General features: G+C 63.1%; 1 protein-coding gene across 1 annotated transcript in view; it reads right to left on the bottom strand.

The window, feature by feature from the left end:
* Positions 1-23,352, bottom strand: part of LOC122391692 (semaphorin-1A-like) — a 68,610-nt gene that overhangs the window by 40,114 nt on the left and 5,144 nt on the right. Inside the window, exon 2 of the mRNA XM_043385871.1 lies at positions 18,743-18,889. Within this exon, the coding sequence (XP_043241806.1) occupies positions 18,743-18,830 (88 nt within the window). The 5' untranslated portion in view covers positions 18,831-18,889. The remainder of the gene's footprint in view (positions 1-18,742; positions 18,890-23,352) is intronic.

The raw sequence follows: 23,352 nt of genomic DNA on the forward strand, positions 1-23,352 counted from the left end.
CCCGGCAGTCCTGCTCCGTTGCTGAAGCAGTCCATCGATACAACGTGACACCGAAGGATGGCAGTGACCCGGCCACAGCTCCAATCAACGGGGTGCTTCGACACCCTGGCCGAGACGTTGACGTGTCGCCCCGCAGAACCACAGACGAGCCTGGTGACGCCCTGCCGCTGAAGAAACCCGGTGTATACCAGGTAGGGGACAAAGTGTGGGTTCGGCGGCGGGGCGACCGATGTTTTGTAAAGTCAGACGAGGGTATTGTGACAGGCGTCGTTTCGGCCCAGACAATCGAAGTCGATAATGTCCCACGACATGTGCGAAACCTCCGACATCGGTTGACCGTCCCTGAATGTCCGAGGCCAGGGGCTCTGCGAGCGCCAACGGCGGAGTGGTCTGATGACAGCGAGTGTGATGGCGTGTGTGTGTCGCCAGCTCCGAGTGATGTGACGGAGTCGGACACGCGGCCGCCCAGCGTCGCTCAGTCCCCGGACCCCGATCCACCGACCGGGTCCGATGTGTCCGCAGACGAGAGTGAAACGTTCGTGCCTGCGACGCTGCGGCGTGGTACGCGTGTTCGAAGAGAGCCGGAAAGATATGGCGATGGTGTGCCAGAGGATGTAGTTGATGCGTTGATTGAATGACATGTAACATGTAGAGTAATGTGGTTCTTCAGAACCAGGGGGTGATGTAGCGTGACGCAAGGATGAATGTGAGCCGTATAAGTATGAGTCAGCTTCAGCGTCGAGCTGTGAACCGGTGACCCAGCGTTGTTCATAGCCGCCGGCATCTGATGCCGGCAGGGCCGAGTTACACCCTGCAAGTAGCTGGGCCGGGCATGACGTATGGGAGCATGATTGGCTGGTTATGATGTGAGATATATGACGTATGACAGCGCGATTGGTTGGTGATGATGTGAGATGTGTGTCTGCGAGCTGTGGATGTGCCAGGAGGGGGATTGTGAGTTTAGTTGGCTGGAAGGTGTAGAGGAGAGCAGAATAGATCTTCTTCTTGTGCTGGACGGTGACTTTTAAGTCAGTACGACACTATCTAAATAACAGGAACCTCGTTCCGCGGCAGCCTCCCTGTCGGTATCCCCTCTCTCCAATGGCCAATTGCCGGCTCCAGATAGGGGCTAAGCCTGGCTGAACAGCGGAGCGGGCCGGGACGAGCCGCGATCCCGGATCGGCAGACGGCATTCTCTGCGCCATTGCCAATTATCAGCTGTCGGGGCGCGGCGAAAACGGCCGCCGCCCGCCGAATATATGCCCGACACTGTCTATTCCTGGCGGCGGATATGTCGGCTATGCATTCGGAGCGCGGAGTGAGATGGGCGCAGCCCAGACCGGGGAAGGGGGTGTATATCGACGTACCGAGGGGCGTGAGATGGGCGCAGCCCAGACCGGGGAAGGGGGTGTATATCGACGTACCGAGGGGCGTGCAGGAGGCGGGGGACTAAATGCGACCGGAGGGGGACTGGGGGAGGAAACAACTTCCGTTGGAACGTCAGGAGGCCGCGGCCGCCCCCATGAGCCGCCATTAGACGCCAAACGGGGCTTACGTGGCGAGCGCCGACACGTGCTGTCGCTGTTGGCACGTGTCGGGGAGCGCGTGGTATGTGCAGCACTCGTCTGTTTCCAGGGGGAGTGGGCTCGGTGGCATGCCAGAGGGCAGTGTGTCAGTCGCACCCCGGCGTTAGCTCGGTTCCGAGCCGCTGAGGCGTGTCTCGGACAATGCCACGCCACGCCACCAGTCGGCGTCGTTTGCTATGATGCGCCCATAACGCCGCTGAGCGCCAATTTTGTCCAGTTGCGCCAGTTTGGCCTCATCGCGGCGGTTTTGACCGGTCACACCACTGACGGTTCTAGAGTCAGCCGGGAACGGCGGCCGTTCTCGTCAATCACCGAGCAGTCGCTGCAGACCAGAGGTGTGGCCGGGCCGGAGCGGCGGGACCGTGCCCTCGTCAGTCTGCCGGGCCGTGCCCTCGTCAGTCTCCCGGGCGTGGCTGGGCGGCCTTCGAGGCACCCGGAGTCGGCCCGCGAGTCTCCGGACCCACCGGCCGGTCGGCAGTCAGAGGGCCAGATACCATCTCGAGACAACTGCCAGTCGTATCTCGTCTCCTCTCTGTCAGCAGCGCCGCCCGCTCTATTCCCGAGTGCGTCTCATTAGGCCAGATAGCGCAGCTTTGGCTAATTACCCCCGAAATCACGACACCGGAGCCGTCCAGCTTTCGGCAGCGCTGGACGAGGTGACGTTTTTCGGCTGATCGCGGCGGTACGACGGGTGACGGACAAGGGCAAGGGTCTCGGGACCACCCAAAAAAGGCGCTATTAGCCGGCAGAGTAATCGGCCGTCCTTCGGATTATCGCCGGGTCCATTTGGCCGGCGGAGACGCGATGGCGGCGGAAGATGCGACGGCAGACGCCGAGGAAGCCCAGATGGAAGGCGCAGGGAAATGGGAGACCCGAGGAAACGTCCGATCGATCACTGTCAAGTGAAGCCATAAATACGCCGTGGACGCTTTAAACCCGTTCGCCACCGGCGCTGCGCCACCTTGGGCGGCCGTTGACCGTCGTGAAGAATAGGCCCGGCCGTGAGCCGCCGGCCGCGTCTCTGTTCTTATACCGTCTCGGAGCGAAACACCTGAACCGGGGGCAGATGGCGGCCGGATTCGCATATAAATCACCGCGAAATGATCTGCAGACGACGTTAGAGAGAAATATATGCTCTCTGGGAGAGAGCGCAGACTGGAAGCGACAGCAGCATCGCTGCCCGCAGCGGCAGCAGAAGGGGTGGGGTTACTGCCGGCACTAAATCCAGCACCACACCCGGCGCTGAGGCGCATGCTCTGCCCAAGGCGTGGTTCTGTCTGCATCACTTTCGAGCCCTGCGGTCCGTCTGGCTCGGCGCGGCGGCCGCCGGGCCGGTGCCGAATCTGCCCCTCACCGGCCCCAGCGCCGATCTCGACTGATTACAGCCGGGCGCGCTCGATTTCACCGCGCGAATCGACGCTGACGAGACCGTCGCCGCGTAAAATGGAAACCGGCGTCCGGCGGCTGCGGCGGAACCGGTCGGCCGGGTCAGACCAGCCCGGTCACGGGCACCGCGGCGCTTCCGATCGAGCCTGCGGGCCGGGTCTGATCGAAACTCTCCCACCCGAAATGGGCGCCTGGCTCAGCGAAAGGCTCAGCGGGCCGGTCGGTCGCGGTCCGGCGGCGACGCAGCGGGCGCCGTCAGCAGTCCCCGGCCGTTGGGGGCTGTCACCGATCGGATTTGTTACCGGCGACCCCTCTGGGGCGCGGCGCCACAAAAAGGCCATCTGGCAGGGCGGCCAGGGGCGGCCCGCCTCGCCCGTCGCTGGCTCGACTCGGCTCGTCGAGCACAGCCGACCCGCCGGATCAGCAGCGCCACCCAGACGGAAAAATAATAACACGGCGGCGGCTGGAGGCCCGTCCGGGCACCCTCTCCAGTAGCGGTCCCGCCGTGCAGTGGAGACGGCGGCCCAGCGAGGAGCCAGCCGGCACCACGGCCGCGCCCGGCTCCGGCCACCGCCCGGCGCCATGTCAACAAGTATATTGTTTTTGAGCGGCTCGGCAGAGATGTCTAATGGACTGCACAAGAGGGGTGGCGCGGGATGGAAAGAAAACGAAAGGAAGCGGCTTTGGCACGGATATAGCTCGTTCCCACTCCGAGGGCACAAAAGAATAGGATGAGCCTGGAAGCGTGGTGGGGATTTTAGGAAACGCACGAGTGGAAAACGACGGGAATTCGGAGCCGGGGATAAAGGAGCAATCTGGGCCGGGATGGCGGTGAACGGTTGTCGCAGCGGAAAACACCGACCCCTCGAACGGATACAGATGACAAAGGGCGACAACAGGCCGACAATGGCACCTGGTCGTCAGCACCTGAGGCCCATCGCCCTCCATCCATCGTCCGTCGGCCCGGACTCTGGCCCTCGTCGCGCCCTATTGACTCGTCCCGAGTAACCGGTCGGCCGATGACTGGCCGATTTCTCCCCGAGTGCCCGGCTGCCCCGTACGCCGGCACTCGTCCCGGCGGCGCGGCGCCGCCTGCTGTCGGCAAGGCGCCGTGTGATTAAAGTGTCCCCTCCTCTTCCCTGCTCCGCCCCCGCTCGCTGCACGCTCCTCTCTGACTCCAGCTCCGTCACGTCCGAAGTGGCCCGTCATGCCTCCTTATGATCATGGCGGCGCGCGGCGCTCGAGCGGGGCCGGAAGGGGCCGCACGGTGACCGGACGGCCGGTGGAGATTGCGCCGATCTGCCGCTCGCGCCCCGCCGTAGAGGCTGATGACCGGATTGCAGTGCATGACACACGGGTCCGACCTGCCGCCGATGCGGGGCGGTGATAGTGCCGCGCGCCGGCCGGCAGTGGCCGCCTGCCCGCCGCCCTGCCCGGACCAGTCTGACGCGGCGATCTGCCGATCTACTATAGCGCGGAACTGGCCCCAGGTCAACGCCGTCCCCAGATGTGATCACAACTGGTTTGGTCTGGGGTTCTACACCAGAGACGTGTTATGATCACTGGTCGCTTTTCTGGGCGTTATGTAATCCATTCTGGCTACGTCGTTAGGGATGAAGATCAACAAAGTTTTCTCACTTTTTGCGCGAGTTGTGTTTCACACTACAGCTTATAGCAGCCGATGGTAACGTTCTATCCCAAGCCCCAACGACTCGTCTTTCTATACAGACGCAGACACCCTCACAAAAACGTCCCGTCTTTTCTAACAATGAACTTAATTGTTAGCAGGGTCCCGCGAGCGGCGGCCGGCGTCAACACTCAACCCTTCCACGTTTGAGGGGGCACGTCCCGGCGCCGTAAAGCGGCGAAAAGCGGCGCACCAGACGCGCCGGAGCGCGCGGCGGTGCGCCACTTTTATTAGGCACGCTCGGCTCTAAAAGCAGCGGAGATTGATACACCGAGCTGCGACACTGCACTGAGAGCTGCGACACTGCACTGAGAACACTGAACACCGAGCTGCGACACTGCACTGAGAACACTGAACACCGAGCTGCGACACTGCACTGAGAACACTGAACACCGAGCTGCGACACTGCACTGAGAACACTGAACACCGAGCTGCGACACTGCACTGAGAACACTGAACACCGAGCTGCGACACTGCACTGAGAACAAACAGCCGCCCCCGTCTGGCGCGGCGCCGCGCGAGAAAATCAGCCCGCCTGATTTAAGGCGACGTTAACAATCTCCCGCAGATACGACTCGTTTGGAATCGGATGCGGAACGCGAGGGGGACGATGAGAATTCGGCCGGTTCGAGCGTTTTCTGCTTTTGAAACGATTGGCCACGGTCGTTCTCGGCCGCCCAGACGCCCGTATTCGGAGGCTGCCAAAAAACGCGGTCGTTATCCTCAGTAGCGGAAGGGCGCAGCGGAGGTATTATGCAAATGGTCTCCGGCCGGGCCCGCGTCGGTCGTGCGAAGACCGCCCCCTTCTGAGGAGCCGCTCGTGGTGGTAATCAATTTTTTACACGCCACCCTCGAGCATGCCGGGGCTGCCAAGAGCGCGGTCTGAGATGAAATCGTGCTGAATGACGGAATTCGGGGGTGAAGGGAGCGGCCAGGAATGGCCCGGCGTTGGCAATGAATGGGTGAAGTTTCGTAGAACGGAGTTGGCAAAGGCCAAATGGAATTAAGTGAAGTTAGTTGGCTGTGAAACTGTGTTTATTGTGGACAGAATGCAGTGGCTTGGTGTCTACCGGGCGTTGTATCGCGACAGTCCCTCACCAGACGCCGCCCGGCAACAAAGTCCATTGTAGAGGTCGGGCCGAGCTACCGCCTGGTTACATCAGCCATCGAGCACTATACCAGTAACCAGGTCAGAGCTGCTCAGACATACGTCTCTCAGAAGCAGCGTTCGCAATACCAGCACCTGTCGCGGTCTGGCGTAAAACATGCGGTTTGGACGACGGCGAAACATGACAACCGAACCACCTGTCATGATGTCCAGCTATTTTCAGTCTCTGTTTTAGCAGCGCGAATTGTGAGCGATACATCACGGCTATATTTTCGTTGCGTCCACTGCTGGATAGGACGCCAAGCTCGGCACTGCTGCGCCGTCCATCACCGCCGGCAATCAAGTGCGTTCCCAAATAAACTCACCACCGCAGACGCGTGTTTGCGTTTGAGCTGCTCGCAGATGATCAATCACGTCGCCGGCTCGGCAGCTATCAGTGTCACTCGGAGCCGGCCTGCACATGGACGACAGACATGGATCGTCTCTAATCGCGCCACAAATTGCGCCGTGTCAGCGCAGTGACCACCTGGAGGCGATCGTGACGCACCTGGCCTTGGAGAGCGCCGCGGCACGGAGCGTGTGCGGGATCGGGCGGCGAGCTGCCGGGTCCGGAGAGCGCGTTCGTTGGGATAATCGGTGACCTTCTGACCCTGAATGGGGCACGGATATGGAGCGGGCGGGGGTCGCGGTGGATTGACCTCTGGGTCAGATGAGGCTGCAAGCTCCACGCACAGAGCACGCGAGCTTCGAATATGCCAATTTCGTTAGATGGTCGAAATACGACCGAGACCAATTTCAAACGACCGCCTCTGGTCAACGCTCAGCAGCTCAGCCGCTCAGACGGTCAGACAGTCAGACAGTCAGCGGTCAGCGATCAGCGGTCAGCGCGGCGTTCTGCGGTCAGCGCACAGGTCGCGGTCAGTGACGGGCTCCTGATTTCACCTGACCAGCGCACGCACTGCTGGCGGCCATCACGTGACTCGGCCGGTGCAGCTGTCCTAAGGCCACGTGACGCGGTCCGAATAACGGTACCGCCGCCGCCCACAACCGCCTTCCGGCCGAGCGGCACTGCGGAGATGCGCTTCATTTGCCCCCGGCCCGACCCCATTAGAAGCCGTGCAACGGTGCAATGATGACCGGGAGCCACCGCGGACAGCTCCATGGAGAGCCAGCTGGCTGACGAGCTGCCGCAGCTACTGACAGCGAGTGCCGAGCTGCCGCAGCTTCTGACAGCGAGTGCCGAGCTGCCGCAGCTACTGACAGCGAGTGCCGAGCTGCCGCAGCTTCTGACAGCGAGTGCCGAGCTGCCGCAGCTTCTGACAGCGACTGCCGAGCTGCCGCAGCTTCTGACAGCGAGTGCCGAGCTGCCGCAGCTTCTGACAGCGAGTGCCGAGCTGCCGCAGCTTCTGACAGCGAGTGCCGAGCTGCCGCAGCTTCTGACAGCGAGTGCCGAGCTGCGCAACCAGGAAGAGCTGCCGAGATCAGAGTGAGGCGGAGTGGACACCAGGAGGTGAGGGTTGGAAGCGTCACGGTGAGGGGCTGTCACGGTGACGGTCTGTCACGGTGACGGTCTGTCGCGGTACGGAACTATCGCCCATGACAGTCTGTCACGGTGGCGGACGAGCACGACAGGTGCACGGCTGCCTGCATCGGCCGGCGGTCTCGGTCAGCTGCGGACCGCCACCGCTAGTCTAGCTATCGGGGGGACTTTTAGGCGCTACATGACCCTGTCCTGGGCCAGGGCAGGGTATCAAACAGAGGCTCCGTGGCCACGGCCGAGCGGCGCCCCCGGCCGGGGCGACGCCGGCGGCGCCGGCTGGCCCGCCGCCCACAGTGGCCTAATTAGCCGGAGCGATATGTCGATAGCCGTCTGAGGTGCCGCCGGCGCCGCGGGCCCCGTCCGACCCCGGTCAGTGGTCAGTGCCGCCGCCCGCGGCCGGAAAGGCCCTCCGCCCCGGCTCTGGCCGACAGGAGCAGCCGGCCAGCAGTGCTGATGCCATCTGGCCAGCGCGCGGTGCACCGTTGCTGATTCGCATCAGCGGGTCAGCGAGTGATGGATCACGCCTCGGCGCTGACCACGCACATCTGACGCTCCGGAGAGGGAAGTCAGATGACTGACGGACTGACAGAGGGACGGTCAGCAGGTGTCTGGCGAGTCAGCAGCAGCCCATGACTCCGAGTTCACTCACACGCCACTCCCAGCCGCCTCGTGTAGAACATTAACGGCGGGCACTGCCGGGGGGCACGCACGCCCACAGCTAGCCCGAGCCGCGCCCCGCGCTGTGACCCGACGCTGACCTTTCGCCACCAACAATCCCAGGCCGGTTTTAGGAAATGCCGGACGCTCCGGACCGCCGCCGGCGTCGGCGCTCCCCGAGACCGCCGAACAAGCCGCGCGAGTGATGCGCCACGCTCGATAAGCCTCACCTACACGCGGCGAGCGGCAATGACGGATGGAGGCGATGGCATTTCCGTCACCTGGGACCGCGGCGAGTTGTTCCAGTCCCAGGCGGCGAGATGACAGTCCGACAAGCCGACACCGGCGTCTTTTGACGGGGCGCTGAGACGATCTCAGAGCTATTTACTGTGAAAATCCCGCAAGTCGTCGCCTCGAGGCAGCCACAAGCAAATCTCCTGTCTGTAAAGCCGTTGCCGTGAGCGCACACAAACTTGTCGCCAAGTTGGCCCACCGGCTCCGACCAGCCGCGTATATTTCCATCTCAAAGTTGCCAGGCTGGCGGCATAAGCCGCCGCTGCCTACAACAGCCGGCCGCCCGTAATGGCGCTGACGACAGCTCGTCGCGAGAGACGTGCCGCGTCCGACGAACGACGAAATTTGGCGGCGTGCCACTCGACACCCGGCGGGATGGCCGCTCCCCGGAGACTGCGCCGGAGCGCGGCGTCTCCCAGGAGAATTCCGCCGCCCGGCAGAGCCGCAATCTCGGCTCCGATGAAGGCATTTCTGTGATCGGCCGCCGGCGCGGGTCGGCACGACTCCGATCCGGCTCCCACAGTGAGCGACACGTCCGACCCCCGCGGTCCCACCGCCGGCCCCGCGGGTCCCTTCCTTCGGCATGACGTGTCGCCGGGTCTGCGCGGCCGGCGCGGTTCATCTCGGCGGCGGAGATGCCGTCCAACGCCGGCTAATCGCCAGCAATGGGCCATTACGTGCTCTCGTAATGACCACCCTGGACCGGTGCAGAGCCGTGCGGCGCCCCGCGGCGCCCACCGGCCTCCCGATCGGGCGCCCCGGGCGCCGCCGACCGCAGCCGGGGCGCCGCGGGCGCCGCGGGGGCGCCGCTGTGGACTGAGCCCGGCCGTGTTTAAGCCTTCTCCACCGGACATGGATGATACACAACTGGCAGCCTGCGGCCAAACAGAGACCGCAGAGCCAACCGCCACCTGGCAGCGGGGACAGCGGCCGCCGCCCAGAAAATGGGCGGCGAAAATAGCCGCCTCCTCCGCCCCAGCAGCCCGTCCCACCCAGACCACCGGCTGACGTCTCCGACCCGTCTAGACTATACGGACCGTCGCGGGGGTCCAAACTCATCGTCGGCCCCGACGAACCCATCTGTCAGCGAGAATCAAACGAAGGCGAACGAATGGTGCGGCTGTTTCACTCTCGGGATGCCGAGCCGGACCAAAAACAGACGGTTCAGTGTTCCCAGGTCAAATCGTCACATCCTGTTCGACGAGTTCCGTTCTAACAAATGCTCCACTCTCAACACTTCATCACCGGCTTTCTCCACGTACAGGCTGCGTACGGAGGGGGAGTCATTACGCGTTACAAAACCCATCATTTACCACTGATGTCGTCAGGCCCAGAGCGCGCCATCAGTGTTTTCCACCAACAAAACACGCTGAGAGACCAGTCGTCGCGCACTGTGACCTCTCGGCAGCGGGAGGATGTTGAGCTGAGAGGCGGCGGGAGGAGGCGGGCACGGGTCGGGCGGAGGCGGGCGGGGTCGGCGGGCGGCGGCGGCTGGAGGCGCGCTCAGTCCGGCGCACTGACGGCCATTATGGCGCATTACAGCCTGAAGCGCCGCTGACCCGCGCCTAGCGCCCCGGTGGTCGTAAAGAACGCACCTCTTTCAATATGGATGGCCGAGAGAGCGACCGACGCACCGGCGAGGCGGCGTCGGGTCGAGCGGGGTCGCCGCCGGGTCAGCCGCAGGTCTCCGACAGGTCAGCCGCAGGTCTCCGACAGGTCAACCGCGCCTCGAGCCCTTTGAGCCCGAATCATGCGGCTCGTAGCACTCGTAAACAAACATTGAAAAGTTTGACGGTGGCAGCGGTGAGAGCGCCGACGACATCCGGGACCGCGGGAGATCGCCGGATGACGGCCTCGGGTCACAGAGTCCGCCGTCCGCGGCTCCAGGGCGTCATCAGGCGGCGATGACGCCCGCCGCCGGCGGAGGGCGGCAACCCGTCCCTCTGATTGACCCGGCATTCCCCATGCCACGGCCTGACGCCGCCCAGGCAGACTGTGGGTGGCCACCGCCCAGGGCACGTGACTGTCGCCGCGCCGCCCCGCCGGGGTCACGTGACTGGCGTGAGGGCGGGGGCGTCCGGCGCTGATTGCGGGCCGCCCGGGATGATTGGGGTCAAGTGGCGGCGCGGTGCCCCGCCCGGACCGTGGCTAACGCAGCCGGCCGGCGCGGCCGCTGATCGGCGACCGATCGCCGGTCAGAGGCGCGGTCAGCGGTCAGCGCTCAGCGCTGATCAGTGATCGGAGCTGATCGCCGCGGTGGGCGGTATCAGATCAGTCCCCGCCGAATCGGGCCGGGCCGCGCCACTCAGTCCGTCTCCCTGCGCAGGCGCGCCCTGCCGCACCTCAGGACGGCAGCTCTGCCCGTGAGCTGCGGGGACGGGGGAGGGTGACGCGCCAGAAACGTCTCACAGCCGGCTGTGGCGGCCCGCGACAGACGAGTCCGCTCGCCGTCACGACGAAAACATATAAATGGCGCGATACCCCCGTAAAAACCAGACTGTCGGTGACAAGTCACATGAGCTCCGCGCTGGTGAAACCTTTCCCATTCCCATGCTGGTCATGGTAGGCTTGGAGTTTGGATTCACCTACCGTCACTAACCCGTTTGGAGCTTCAACTCTTGTCGTTCTAAGTGTTTGATCCAGTTTCTCTCTATGTTTTCAGATTTAATCAACTGTTGGCCGAATAAGGTACGACAGTCACGTTTTCTAACCCTTTCGGGTGACAATTCGATTAACCGATATCACACCACTTTGTCAGAAAGGGCTAAAAGGCGTCAACGTAACGGGCATAACCCAGTAAAACTGGCCCGTTTAAACGGTTCCCGTTAAGACGGTTATCGCCATTCCATGTTTTCGGTGAGGTCAACTATCGCCCCAGGTTCTACCCAAACCTGGTCCCATTTAGATCACAGCTCCGTTTTGGGGACAAATGGGTCAGTTCGTCACAGAGGAGGCGGTTCCACGAAAACCAGCTATTATTACGTACTGAGGAGAGACGAGGCCTAACTAGAAAACGATACAGGGTGACAAAAACTGGTCCTTGGGCGGGCGCCAGGACCGACGCTGGTCTATATATAATTGGTGGTCAGTGATCGTTCATGCTGGGTCAAGTCCGGTTCACATCGGTCTATTTTAAGGCTTCTTCCCAAAGGACGAGACAGTCCCAATCGATCACAGCCACTTTTCCCGTTTTGTAACAGCTCGGGCAAAAAATAACGAACTCAATTCAACGGGCACGATTCAGACTGCTTTTTCATCGCAGTGCTTCCTGTTCTGTCGTCACCCGTCACACTCAGTCTGACGTCACGCCCGTCACGCCCGTCACGGTCGTCACGGCCAGGGTGCTCCCGATTTCACGATCCCGCCCCCGCGGTCTTATACGGGCCCCGGACGGCGGCGAGTGGCCGGCCGCCGCCCATTCATCCTGGCTGGACCGCCTGACAGCGGGATTAGGCGTCAGCGGCGCCGTGACTCGGCCCTGGGCTCAGCCCGGCCGGTCCGAGGAGATTTAGACGCCCGCTCTGACCACCTTTCCCTCCATCAGGGCCGACTGGGGACAGCCGGCCGGCCGGCCGCCCCGCCCGGCCCGCCGGCTGTCCTCTGTACCTGGATTACGTTCGACGTCGGTCGCGGTAATCGCCATAAATCCTCGGGTGACGGCGGCGCGCACGACGTCCCGACTGGACTGAGCGGAGCGCTGGACGGACAGACGGTCCTCTGACTCGCCACGCGCCGGAAGGAGATGCGGAAGGGGGCAGCTTGGATCGCCTGGCCCGGCGTCTTCGCGGTGGTCGGTCGCCGGTTCCGGCAGGTTCCAGATGGTTTCCGATGGTTTGGCGCAGCGTGTGCGCGACGGGGAACCGCATTTCCGGTACAGAAGTAACCGTCGCCGTCGCGCTCACCGCCCGCAGACCGATCCGCAATCCGCAACGCCGGCCATCGACACCGACAGCGGCGGGACGACTCAGACGTCGGAGGTGAAGCCATCGACCTCGCGAGCTCTCCGCGCATGACATCGGTGTGGGAGATTCAGCGCCGCACGTGAACGGCGCGGTCTCGTCTCTCTCAGTGAGTTCCACCGGTTCCGCAAACCGGTGGTGCGCCCGAGCGGATCACCGCGGACTTCTCTGCAAAGTCCACGCGACAGTCGCTTCCTGCCGCGCCGTATCGGCCAGTTCGCGGCGGAGAGAGGAGGGCTGGAGAGAGCGCCCGGACCGGACCGGACCGGACTAGCGCGGTGGTCCGGACCGGCAGGTTATCGCCGCACGTGCCCCGGTCACGGCGGTCGGCCAGTGGTGGTTCAGAGTATTCATATTTTTACCCAAGTGGTAACTAGAATCCTGGATTTTTGTTTGAAGACCGGGTGGTGGGGATTATATGAGCCGGTGATTGAACTGATTACCTCCTCGTCTCCGGTACTGAATAAGCCCTAGTTTGCGATCCACGACCTCCATCGCCCACCTAGCCTTTCCCTAGAACGGAAAGCACGTTAGCCATGCGGAAAAATCACATAACCCCAGTGGTCACGTGCTGCAGCGGCCCATTGTCTCTACCCAAGCGACCCAGAAAAATGTTTGCCCACACATTGTGCCCGGGGCAGAGATCGTGCCATCTCGCCGGCTTGCTATGCCCCGGCGCCGCCGGTGTGGCAGATGTGGCGCAGATAGGAGCGCCACATGGTCTCCAGCACGTCAGCATTCGCTACAGAGACAATCGTTCGCCTGTCATCAGCAATAGAGCCGACGGGTGGAAAACAGGGTTGTATGCATAACACATTCGTGTCGCCTGCGCCTCTGGTGTGGCTGCCCAACGCACACGGTTCGAACTGATATGCCCCATAACAATAAACGTTTCATTTTTCATCCACCAGTACCGCTACCTGGATCTGAAATCCATTTTTCTTTGCTCTCACCCTTCCTCAGTCCCTCCCTTATCTGATCGATATGGGAGGAGACAGCGGGCACCTGCGACCCTCCCAGATAGGCAGGAAGATGGGCGCCCTCCCACGTCGTCCCATCGCGTCCCTTCCCGGCCGTCCCTCCCTCCGTCCCGTCTTGTGTTCCCTGACGGGGTGGCCAGCGCTGGGCGGCTGCCCGGCTGGCCGCGCGCCCGGCGCCGGGCGGGGGCGGGGGCGGGCGACGGACGGCGTCCCGATGCGTGTCCATCAGCGGACATCGCCACTAGGTGCCGTTAGGTCGGCGTCGCGCCGCGGCGCCGGCCAACGGGCCGTCGGAACCGCCGGCAGCCCGACAGCACAGCACGACAAGAACGGGGAGACACAGTGGCACGGATGAGCGTTAGCGGCATTCATTTTCAACTCAAGTCGTAGGTCAAGATGACCCCACATCGTTAGGGATAAGGCTAATGGATTTGCAGGCTGCACCTTAAAATGGAGCAACGGATTGCACAGTCGCTTCGTTAGTATGACAGACTCCGGTCTGAGCGTGATTGATGGAATGGTGGCGGAAGCCGCGGAATAATGTAAAACAGGGGATAATAAGCGCGGGGATGGGATGGACAGTGGACACGCCGCAGTAGTAGCGGTGGTGGTCACAGAAGCGGAGACGGCGTCAGAGTGGCAGCGTGACCGTCTTGTTGACTGGGCGCCGGCAGATTGGCTGGGGTTAGCTCCACAACCCTTCACGAGCCGGTGGCGTGACAAAAGACGCGGCTTCCGGTCGATTGTGGTCGGGTTCAGTGATGGCACTCCACCCTTCACTGTTCGCCGGCCGGCAGCGGCGGGGCGGCCCGACCGGGGCTGGGAAGATAACAGCAGCAGGGGAGGTATCACGCCCGGAAACAGGGGCAAAAATCGACAGGGTACGCGATATACGTGTCACTTGTGTATAGCTCGCTGCAGCAAACCCGTGTGGGGATCACCAGACGACACGCCACGACTAACACTCATCCGTCGTCCTCGAAAACGGACGGGGTGGACACTCGGCCGCACCGGTCGCGGATAATCTGCCGACTTTGTCCGACTCTTGTGTCGCGGTTGGCGGCGCAGCAGGCCGCACAGCGCAATGTACGCGGCATGAGAGGCCGCGCGGTCGGCCGTCATCGCAGTGCGATACCGCTGACCGGTGGTATTCAGGTTAATCCGGCGCGAGACGGGAACATCGGCCCACACTAGACCAGGACGTCAGGACTGGAACGGTGATGGTTCGCTGGCAGGAGTATTATTCGCTCATTTCGTTTATGTAATGATGGAAGGCTGGTTACAGAAAACTGAGCTGGCTGCCAGAAGCCAATGGATGATGCTCGATACTTGATTCCGATGTACGGCATTTCCACGATATTCACTCGAACTGCGCAACCTACACATCCGGTGTAGGGTTTCCGTTTCCGCAGAACGACAGCCGGCCCCAGCTGCAAGACTGCACGACGCCACGGAGCCTTCAGACGGGCCGACACCTCCCCTCTCCCCTCCGGTGAGGGGGGGGGGCTTCCGACCGACCTTCCGGCGGACGTCCGCTGCGCCACAACAGCCTCCAGTGCGCCGCCGGTGTTTCCAGAGCGCCACAGCTTCTCTTGCTCAAATATCGCCGCTATCGTCAGATTTACTGTTGGATTTTAGCGGCTGTCTTCAGCCAGTCCATGAGGCCTCCGTCATACTCGCATGTGGTAAATGCAAGCTGACACTGCGCGTTCGGGTTCATGAAGCGTCGGGCGCACCAGCTGTTCTCTGAGCGCCGCTGGTGGTGAGCGGCCATATGCCGGCCTGGCAGCATGGCTAATGTGTGCCGGGTTATCGCCTGCACGGCACCGACAGCTGTCTGATGAGCTCTGAGACACGCCGCGCTGCTGCTGCTGCTGCTGCTGCTGCGGTGTGCCCCGCCGGCCGACCGGAGCTCCGGAGGAACAGCGCGGGCCGGAGCAGACAGTGGGAACGAGGCGGCACCCCTTCCCGTATCCTCGTTAGAACCCCAGCTCCATCAGTAGCATATGGCCCCGGCTGGGACATGGCCCCTGCCGCAGACCGCTGCACACCTGGCGGTCAGGGGGTTCAGGGTGGCGGTTACCGGACCGGGCCGGGGACCGTCTCCCACCTGCTCCCTCGGAGGAGCGCGGACCCTGCTGTTGAGACGAGGACCGGGAGACGAGAGACGCGGAAGCCGGCGCCATACTCCGGCCCGGCCGGGCTATCCCTGACAGACGATGACACTGATTAGCCCAGCCGTCGGCTGATGACACCTGATGTCACCTGACACTGCCCCCAGTCACCTGATCCATCCTCCCCGGCCCGAGTATTTCGGGAGGCGGCAGCGGGCGCCTATCTCCGAGCCATCAGCGCGTCTCCGGGCCCGGTGACACGTCTCTCCGGGGAGAAATCACGGGCCGCGGCGGTCCGTCTAGCTCGCGTGACCCGGCGCGTCGCACGCGACGACGGCGGTGCGTCGTACAAACACGCTGTCCCGGCGCGGTCCGCCGCGGCCGCGCCGGAGATCGGTCACTGTAGCGGCTGACAGAAGCGATGCGTATCGCTGACCGACGACCGGCCGGTGGCTCACTTTCTCGTCGGCGGCGCGGCCGGGGCGCGCGCCGAACGGGCCGCGAGAGGCGAGGTGATGCCCCCGGCACCCTCCAATTACCGCTTATAGAAACCACACCCGACTATCGTCCGAAAGTGGCGGCTCTCGCGCATCCTCCCGGCTCCCTCTGGCTGCCGCGGAGCGGTGAAACTGGCGGCTTTCTTTCCCGCGGCTGGAGAAAAACGAGGGGTTGCAGCCAGGTTAATGCCACACTGTGTCTGGCGGTGCGGTCTGATATCGGGCTGCCTCTCATCGACAGACATCCAGTCGGCGCTCTTTGTTAGGTGTAAGGCACCTGCAATTAGTCAGGGGCAGTAATTACTTTATGAGCCACGAAGCGATTACGGCGCACTTCCGTGTTACGAGCCGTGACGGAGGGGGCTCGCAAAGGACCGTGTTTTGCGGCTGGCGGCTCACCTCCGAGAAAGCGCGCTGTATTGTGTGGGTCCGTGCGATATGGGCGCGATGCGTCACGGCCGTCAGCCGTCATTCTTGTCAGGTTTCCTTCTGATCCATCGGCCGTTTAACGATCTTCTCCGCGTACCCTGGGCGTGCGTCTCCGACAAAAGGTGGCGGTACGCGGCGGGTCGGGGGCGCCCCTCCGGTGGGTGCGCCGGATTTGTCGTGGTCCAGCCAGCCTGGCGCCGTCGTTATGGCCTACCGGCTAATTCCGGGCCAGCGTCAGACATCCCCGGGACGAGCGCGGCACTTCCTATGGGCCCGACTAACGGACGCGCCTTTGTATTCAAACCAGACGGACCCCATTTTCACCTGGCATTGTGCCGGCCTCTACCCATTTCGCGACCATTTTCTGCGGCAAGACGGCACCGGCGGGGGTCGGCCGCATCCGCGGGCCATTCTGCGCTGACCGAGGGACGCCGGCAGGGCATTGTGACGCGCTCGGCCGCTAATGCGGGACCCACGCTGTTTGTCTCGATCGACCACGTCTCGCGGCGTCTCATCCGTGTCTGGGTCTCCTGTTGGTCCGCGCCGGGACTGCCGCCAGGATCAGATACGGGCGCCACTATCGCCGCACACGCAGCGTTCGGTACACAGAGCGGTAAAAACACGGCGCCGGCCGGGCCCACACCGCGCGCAGGACCAGTCCGCGGCGGCCGGAGCATCGCCGGCAGAGTGGTCACCCGGCGACGACAGGGCAAACCAAAGAGCGGACACGTAGGAACTCAGAAGGTGGGCAGTAAAACAGCCGACTCTGGATAAATAGACACGCGACTGCCGCGAAAGCAGACAGGCAGACGGACGGCAGGCCCGGCGAGCTCGGCGCTCTCCACCGCCCGCGGCTCAAACTGGCTCGTGGAGGCGACAGCGTGGGAGTCTGGCGCGGCGGCCGGCCGTCGTCGTCGCCGCCAGCCCAACAGCCGCCAATCAATTAATCGCGGAGAGGCGGCCGGCGTCCGGCCCCGCCCGCCGCCGCCCGACCCACGCTTTCGCCGATGGGAGCGGCGGCGACCCGTCCACCTCTCCAGAGGCGCCCTCAGCCGCCTCGGTGCTGATGACGCAGATACAGCGGTCTGTATAGGACAGGACACGGTAATGGTAAAATATGGGCGGCGGTCGTCGTTACCCGGACATTAATCTAACGTCAGGCCGCTGCAGAACGACTTCAGGTCGACGGTAGCTCCCAGAAACTCTCACACCGGCTTCCGGTGTGTGGCGCGGTTTCGCCTAGGGTTAGCGAGGGGTTAGCGTGGGGTTAGCCGAGGGTTCGTCGGCGGTTCGCGCGAGTTCGCAGGGTTAATTATACCGTAGGCGGTCGTTCACAGATGCTCGAAGCTCCACGTCCGCTGGTTAAATCACGCGTCGTCGCCCTCTGTTGGCCCCTCCCCTCTCCCACCCTCGCTTTCGTCCCCTCTCCCACCCGCGCCCCCTCCCCGGCAGGTGTTGGTCCGGCGTAGCAGTCTCCGAGCTCGGCGGCACAGTCTACCCCGCAGGCAGCGCCCGGCGGGACAGCCTACCCTGCCGGCGGCGGCGTTATATCATTCGCCTCACGTCGCTGTCGCGCTGCAGGCAGCACCGTGACAAGAAATCATTATGGTGCGGCCGGGAGGAAGGGGTTGGCAGCAACCACGCAGAATGGACGGGGAAGTTGTCGCCGGACCACTCGGTTCCGGCCAAACATTGCGTAATGGTCGATGGTCAGTGTTTGATCGCCTAATGGGTCCGATCGGGGGGACGCCGGGCCGGGACAGTTGTTCACAACACTGCGCCCCAGACGGTTCAACATGGCTCTTCCGTTCACCCTGACAGCGGCGCCAGAGACCATGACGACCCGTCACGCTGCAGCTGTGACGTCACATGACATCACGGCCGTCTGTCGTCGCTGCCGTGACGTAAACGGTTCGTCTCGGCCCGCGGCGTGAGGAGAGGGTTTGCCGCCGCTGCAGCCGTGTGGATTAGAAGGGACACTAGTAGACCGGGTGCAATGAGGCTTACGGTGAAGGTGAGCATGTCATCACGACAGAAAAATAGCCGTAAACGTGGCAGTAATAGTTCGGCTGATCAGCATCGAGACATCAACTGAAGGGCAGCAACGTAATATGTCCGACAAAAGCTATTACCGGGTTATCAGATACAGCCGATATCCAGTTCGGTTGTGGGAACGGCGGCGGTCGGGCTGGTTCCCGGAGAGTCGCGGTAAGCCGTTCTGGGTACGGGCGCGGTCAGTTGACGGGTCAGATCAGAGACCGGTGTTTGTCAGAGCAGTGCCAGAGCAGTGTCAATGTCAGACCGGTGTCAGCTCACCGGAGACACAGTTACAAACCACCACCGACAGAGGCGCCCCACAGCCTCATGGGAGTCGTAGGTAACAACGCAGTGGCTCAACCCTCCTCATACACCGACATGATAAGGCGCTCGTTACTTATGCATTATTCACTGCGGACAGCAGGGCTGTATTAGAGCGCCGGGGAGTTCTCGGTACTGGGTACTCACCGAGGGGCAGCGTCCGGAGGGGCACCAGGTCGTCCTGCCAGGCCAGGGTCGTCGTCAGCAGCGTCACCAGCACGGCCGTCGTCTTCATGGTGAGGGTGGCGCAGAGTCTCGCAGAGCAGGGGCGACACTAACAGACTGTCACCATTTCTGTGGAAGAAGAGGGCGAGTTTAATCACCAGGTTAAAGACGAGAGCGCTGGAAGGACAAGATGAGCCTACGAAGGTCAACGCGATGTTAATCGCAGGCGGAAAAGAACGACTGGTGCCGAATGACAGTTATGAAGCATTCACCAAACAACAAATAAGTGAGTCACCATTGGACAAATGAAGCGCTGTCTGTGGATGATTGAAGGTTTGGTCTCGGGTAAACCGCCGTCGAAGGACATGGTTCTCGGTAAATGGACTGGCGGCCCTGGCGCAGCTGTTCTCGGCGGCCGCCGCCGGCGCAGCACACGCCGCCCGTTCCGATTCAATTAGCCACAGTTGGGTAGTCAGGTTCACGGCCACAGACGGGTGTGGGACCGATGGAGCCCACCACCACACCGTTCACAGAGTGAGTAAACCCCGCCTGCGGTCTTCCAACGCAGCGATAAAACTCACCGCAAAGGCTAAGGAGCCTCTTAGAGCGTTTAATTGAATCAAGCCCCCACCTGAGATGTGTGTGTCGAGTGCGCACCGAAAACTGCCCGAAATTGTCGGCTGCTCACCTTGTGCCAGTTTCTGCACAGAGAATCGTGTCGACAATTACGGTCACTCACTTTGACGATTAATCAGAGCAAATTGTCGCCTCCTGTCCTCGGGAACAGACGTCAGAAAGGCACCACTCGACGGGTGGGTGGAGATAGCGAAACACCGCGCCGCCTCCTCCCCCCTCGGCCCTCCACAGCTCAGTGCCTCTCGGTGCGACCAGTCACCTCCGACGGTTTACGGGCCGTATTACGGGCCGTAAAACACTCATCCTATGGCCGGTAAGACGCCGATTCGACGGTGATCGTACACTCGCTCAGAGCTCTGAGAGTTGTGGTGGCTTTGATGGCGCGGGACGTTTGCAGCGAGACAGGGTTGCCGACAGGAAAATGGGCCAGGTGAGCAGGCGGACACTGACTGAGCCGAAATAGCCCCAGACGAACAGAAATAGCCCCGGACTCGCCGGTCCGACAGTCGACTGCCGGGGCGGGTCCCGGCTGCACGCCCCACTGTCACGGCGGGGTTCACGGTGACTCACGGCTCGCCGGTCACGGCTGGTGGCGCCGGCGGCCTTATTTCACGACTGGCCTGCTGTCCGTCCCCACCCGGTCCGGTCGGTCCCGCCAGCTCCGGCTGCGGTCGCCACGTGCGGCAGCCCAAACCGGCCGATTGCCTATTGTTAGCCCCATCCCGGCGATCCAGGCCAGTGCTCGTGGCGTGCGGCGGCTGGCGATGTTCGCTCCGTTTCCTTTTTCCTGTCGCCACCGATCCTTGTTCGATCTGATGTGCCGCCGTGTCGGTCGGAGCACTGATCTTTTCCTCGGTGCGGCACAAACAGGCTGCAGCAGCGCCAATCCTCCGCTGCACGGTCCGCGATTGTTTGTCAGCCGAGTGGCGCCTATCGGCAGGTGACGCCGCCGAGTTGCGTCATCCGCGACAACTGAAGCGGACCGAGCACCAGCAGAACCACCTCGCTCTATTCAGGTGTCGCCAGAGTCAATGCTTCCCTCCGTCACCCCTCCCATCACACTGTGAGTCTGAATGCCGAGTGCAGCCTCATTCAGGTCTCAGACCGGCGTCCAGTCAATAGCCCGTCATCCCCGTGTGCCACACTGGCTGCCCGGCGCCGTCTCTCTCCATCCGTACACGCGTCAATGGCCTATCACAGCCCGGAGCCGGCAATCCCAGGCGCAGTCTCATTCGATTCTCGCACGCGTCAATGCCCTATCATGCCTGCGGTGCGATCCTGAAGACGGATGGCGGTCTCCGCTCCCAGCCTATAACGGTGAGCAGCGGCGGCGAACGGTGCCGCGGGCGGCGCGTCGGCGCTTCTTCTCGGCTGTCCCACGCCCTAACGGTGAGCCGCTGATTGTGATGAGCCCGCACGCAATCTCGTCAGGATTAGTTCCTTCCGTTGGCCACGGTCGCCGGAACTCGCCAGAGAGAGTTGGCCGGGCTTCTGTGAAAACTCCCACGTCATCCACGACCGGTCCGGCTCGGAGCGACCCGTACCGAGAGCTCGATTGCCTCACGGTGTCCTGAATGGCCGGAGATTTATGTCGGATGTTGGAGGAATATTCAGCAGGTGATTGCTGCTGTTGTCTGACTCACGGCGTCTCGGGGCAGCTACTGCAATCGCCAGAGAGGCCGGCCGTAGAGGGGCTCCGATCGACGCCAAGCGGGGTCCCTCTGCTGTAACCGCGTCAGCTTAGGGAGCCCCCCGCTGACGGCAGCTGCTCACCGCTGCTGACTGCTAAGTGCTGCCTGCAGACCACTAACTGCTGTCCGCTGACCACCGGCCGTTCCGGGCCACCGACACCGGTCACGCCTCCGGAGCGACCCGGAGCGACCCGGAGTGGACCCGGCTCGGACCCGGAGCGGACCACGGGCCGGAACTGCAGCGCGACTATTACCGGCGAGGGCGGCGTGGTCACCTGACCCAGTTCGGACCACTCGCGGTTAATGATACCTGACCCTGGCCACCTGAACAGCCGCCGCGTGGCGCCGTGGGGCGGAGCTGTGGCGCTGTGGGGCGATATGTGGCGCTGTGTCGTGTAATGTGGCGGTACAGTGGGTCTGTGCGGTCCCATGGCACAGACTGACGTGTCCCGATGCACCGGATGGGCGGTGGGCTGTTAACCGCGGATAGAACGGGATGACAATAGTTCAACGTCGGACGGTGACCCTGACCGGCAGGGAGAGGCCGTGAAGAGCCCGTGAACCGTGACCGGATGGGGCGGAACGGGGACGGCCAGAGGACACAGAGAGCACAGGGAGCACAGAGAGCACGGAGCAGGGACCAGAGGAGCGGCAGGTGGCTGACGGATGGTGTGCAGCCCCCCCCCCCTCCTCCCGCACTGCCACGGTCACGGCAGCCGGCCGGCAGAGCTCGCTCCGCCGCCGGCCACCGGCGACCCTCACTCGGGACGCAGGAATCTCACCGGCCCTGAAACGGTGTCCGCTCGCCATGGTGAAACGGCAGAGCTGCAGCAGCGTAAGCCGGAGCGGTAGGTCGGTCAGCCGGACGGGACATTGTCTGTGTTTATATTCTGCGTACTCTCTGTTGTGTTTACTCCGCGGTGCGCAGCAGACGGCCGGTCTGGTCACGCACTGCGGTCATCTGTCGGGTTCCGTCCACCGCGGCCGAGTGTCCGGCCGACCGGCTCGGCCGCGCTCCATTACACGGCGTCACGGAGGGGAGAGGTCCGCCATCAATCGGTCATCAGCGCGCGGAGGGCCGCGCCACGGAGCAGGACGGTCCGCAGCGCTCTGGTGTATATGTCAGGAGCGCACCGACCGCCGAATGACCTCGTTCGTCATCGCGCTGCCGCTCGGCTGTCCTGTGACGTCTCAAAAGCCCCGCGGTGGTGAATGGCTGTGCCGGATCAGACGGCGGATTATATGCAGTAGCCGGTACTGCGCAATGCTCGTCTGTGTAACACATGTAATTGGGACGCTTTACGGACCGGTGACATCGGGACACAGGACGGAGCCGACGGACCACCTGCGTGGGACACGGCGGGCAGAAGGCGGCCGGCGGGCTCCATTGATGTCCCGTTGACCCTGCACGCACCGTGGCGGCCTTGAAATCGGTGCAGTCCCTCGCTCGACTGTGCGTCGGACCGTTGCCCCCCCCCCCCCCTCCCCGCCGGTTTTACTCCCACCAGGTCGTCATGCTACAAGGGAGCCCAGGCTGTCGGCGATGCCACATCGATGCGGGTGTTCGCTCCGTCGGACGCGTCACAATGCTCGTGGTATGCGCTGACAGCGCAAAAACTCGGCATCATCCGAGCGGCCGCTTTGTTAGGCGACGGTTCATTGGTTCTGAGAGCCGCTGATTGCTTCAAGGAGAGCCAGTAGCGGCCGAGACCAGTGCAGCAACAGCGGTACAGTGGGCCAGCAGCGGTAAACAGATTCCTGTGGCGAGACGGGCCGCTATCCGGACAAAACGCTCACAGTGAGCAACAGACGGAGACGAAAGACGGACAAAGACAGCGCAGACGACAGAAGGCGACACAACGCCGTCAATAGCGCGATCGACAGACGGTGAGCCGAGGACCGGGCACGGCCGACAGTAGCGGTACTGTCAGCGGACCAAGAGCGGCGACCGGCAGGTCAGTCCTCGCTCAGGGCCGCCGCTGACCGCCCCGGCCCGGTCCGAACAGTTCCACAAAGCCGACCTCCACTCACAGCTGCTGCATGCTGTCCGTGCACTGTGTGTGCGTCTTGTTGACTGGATTTTTGCTAAGTCGACTCACGCACGAGCGGTGCAGCGGGTCCGGACCGCTAGTCCGCTGCCGCCGCTCGGCTGGGGCTGCACAGTGGACAGCCCGGCCGCCGCTGGCTGCCTCAGTTGGCGGCACCGCCGCGCCGGCGGCGATGTTCATTATTTCTGCCACACCTGACAGGCTGGGGCGCCCGGGG

This window comes from Amphibalanus amphitrite, unplaced genomic scaffold (assembly GCF_019059575.1).
Source record: "Amphibalanus amphitrite isolate SeventyFive unplaced genomic scaffold, NRLGWU_Aamphi_draft 000449F_arrow, whole genome shotgun sequence".
Lineage (NCBI taxonomy): Eukaryota > Metazoa > Arthropoda > Thecostraca > Balanomorpha > Balanidae > Amphibalanus > Amphibalanus amphitrite.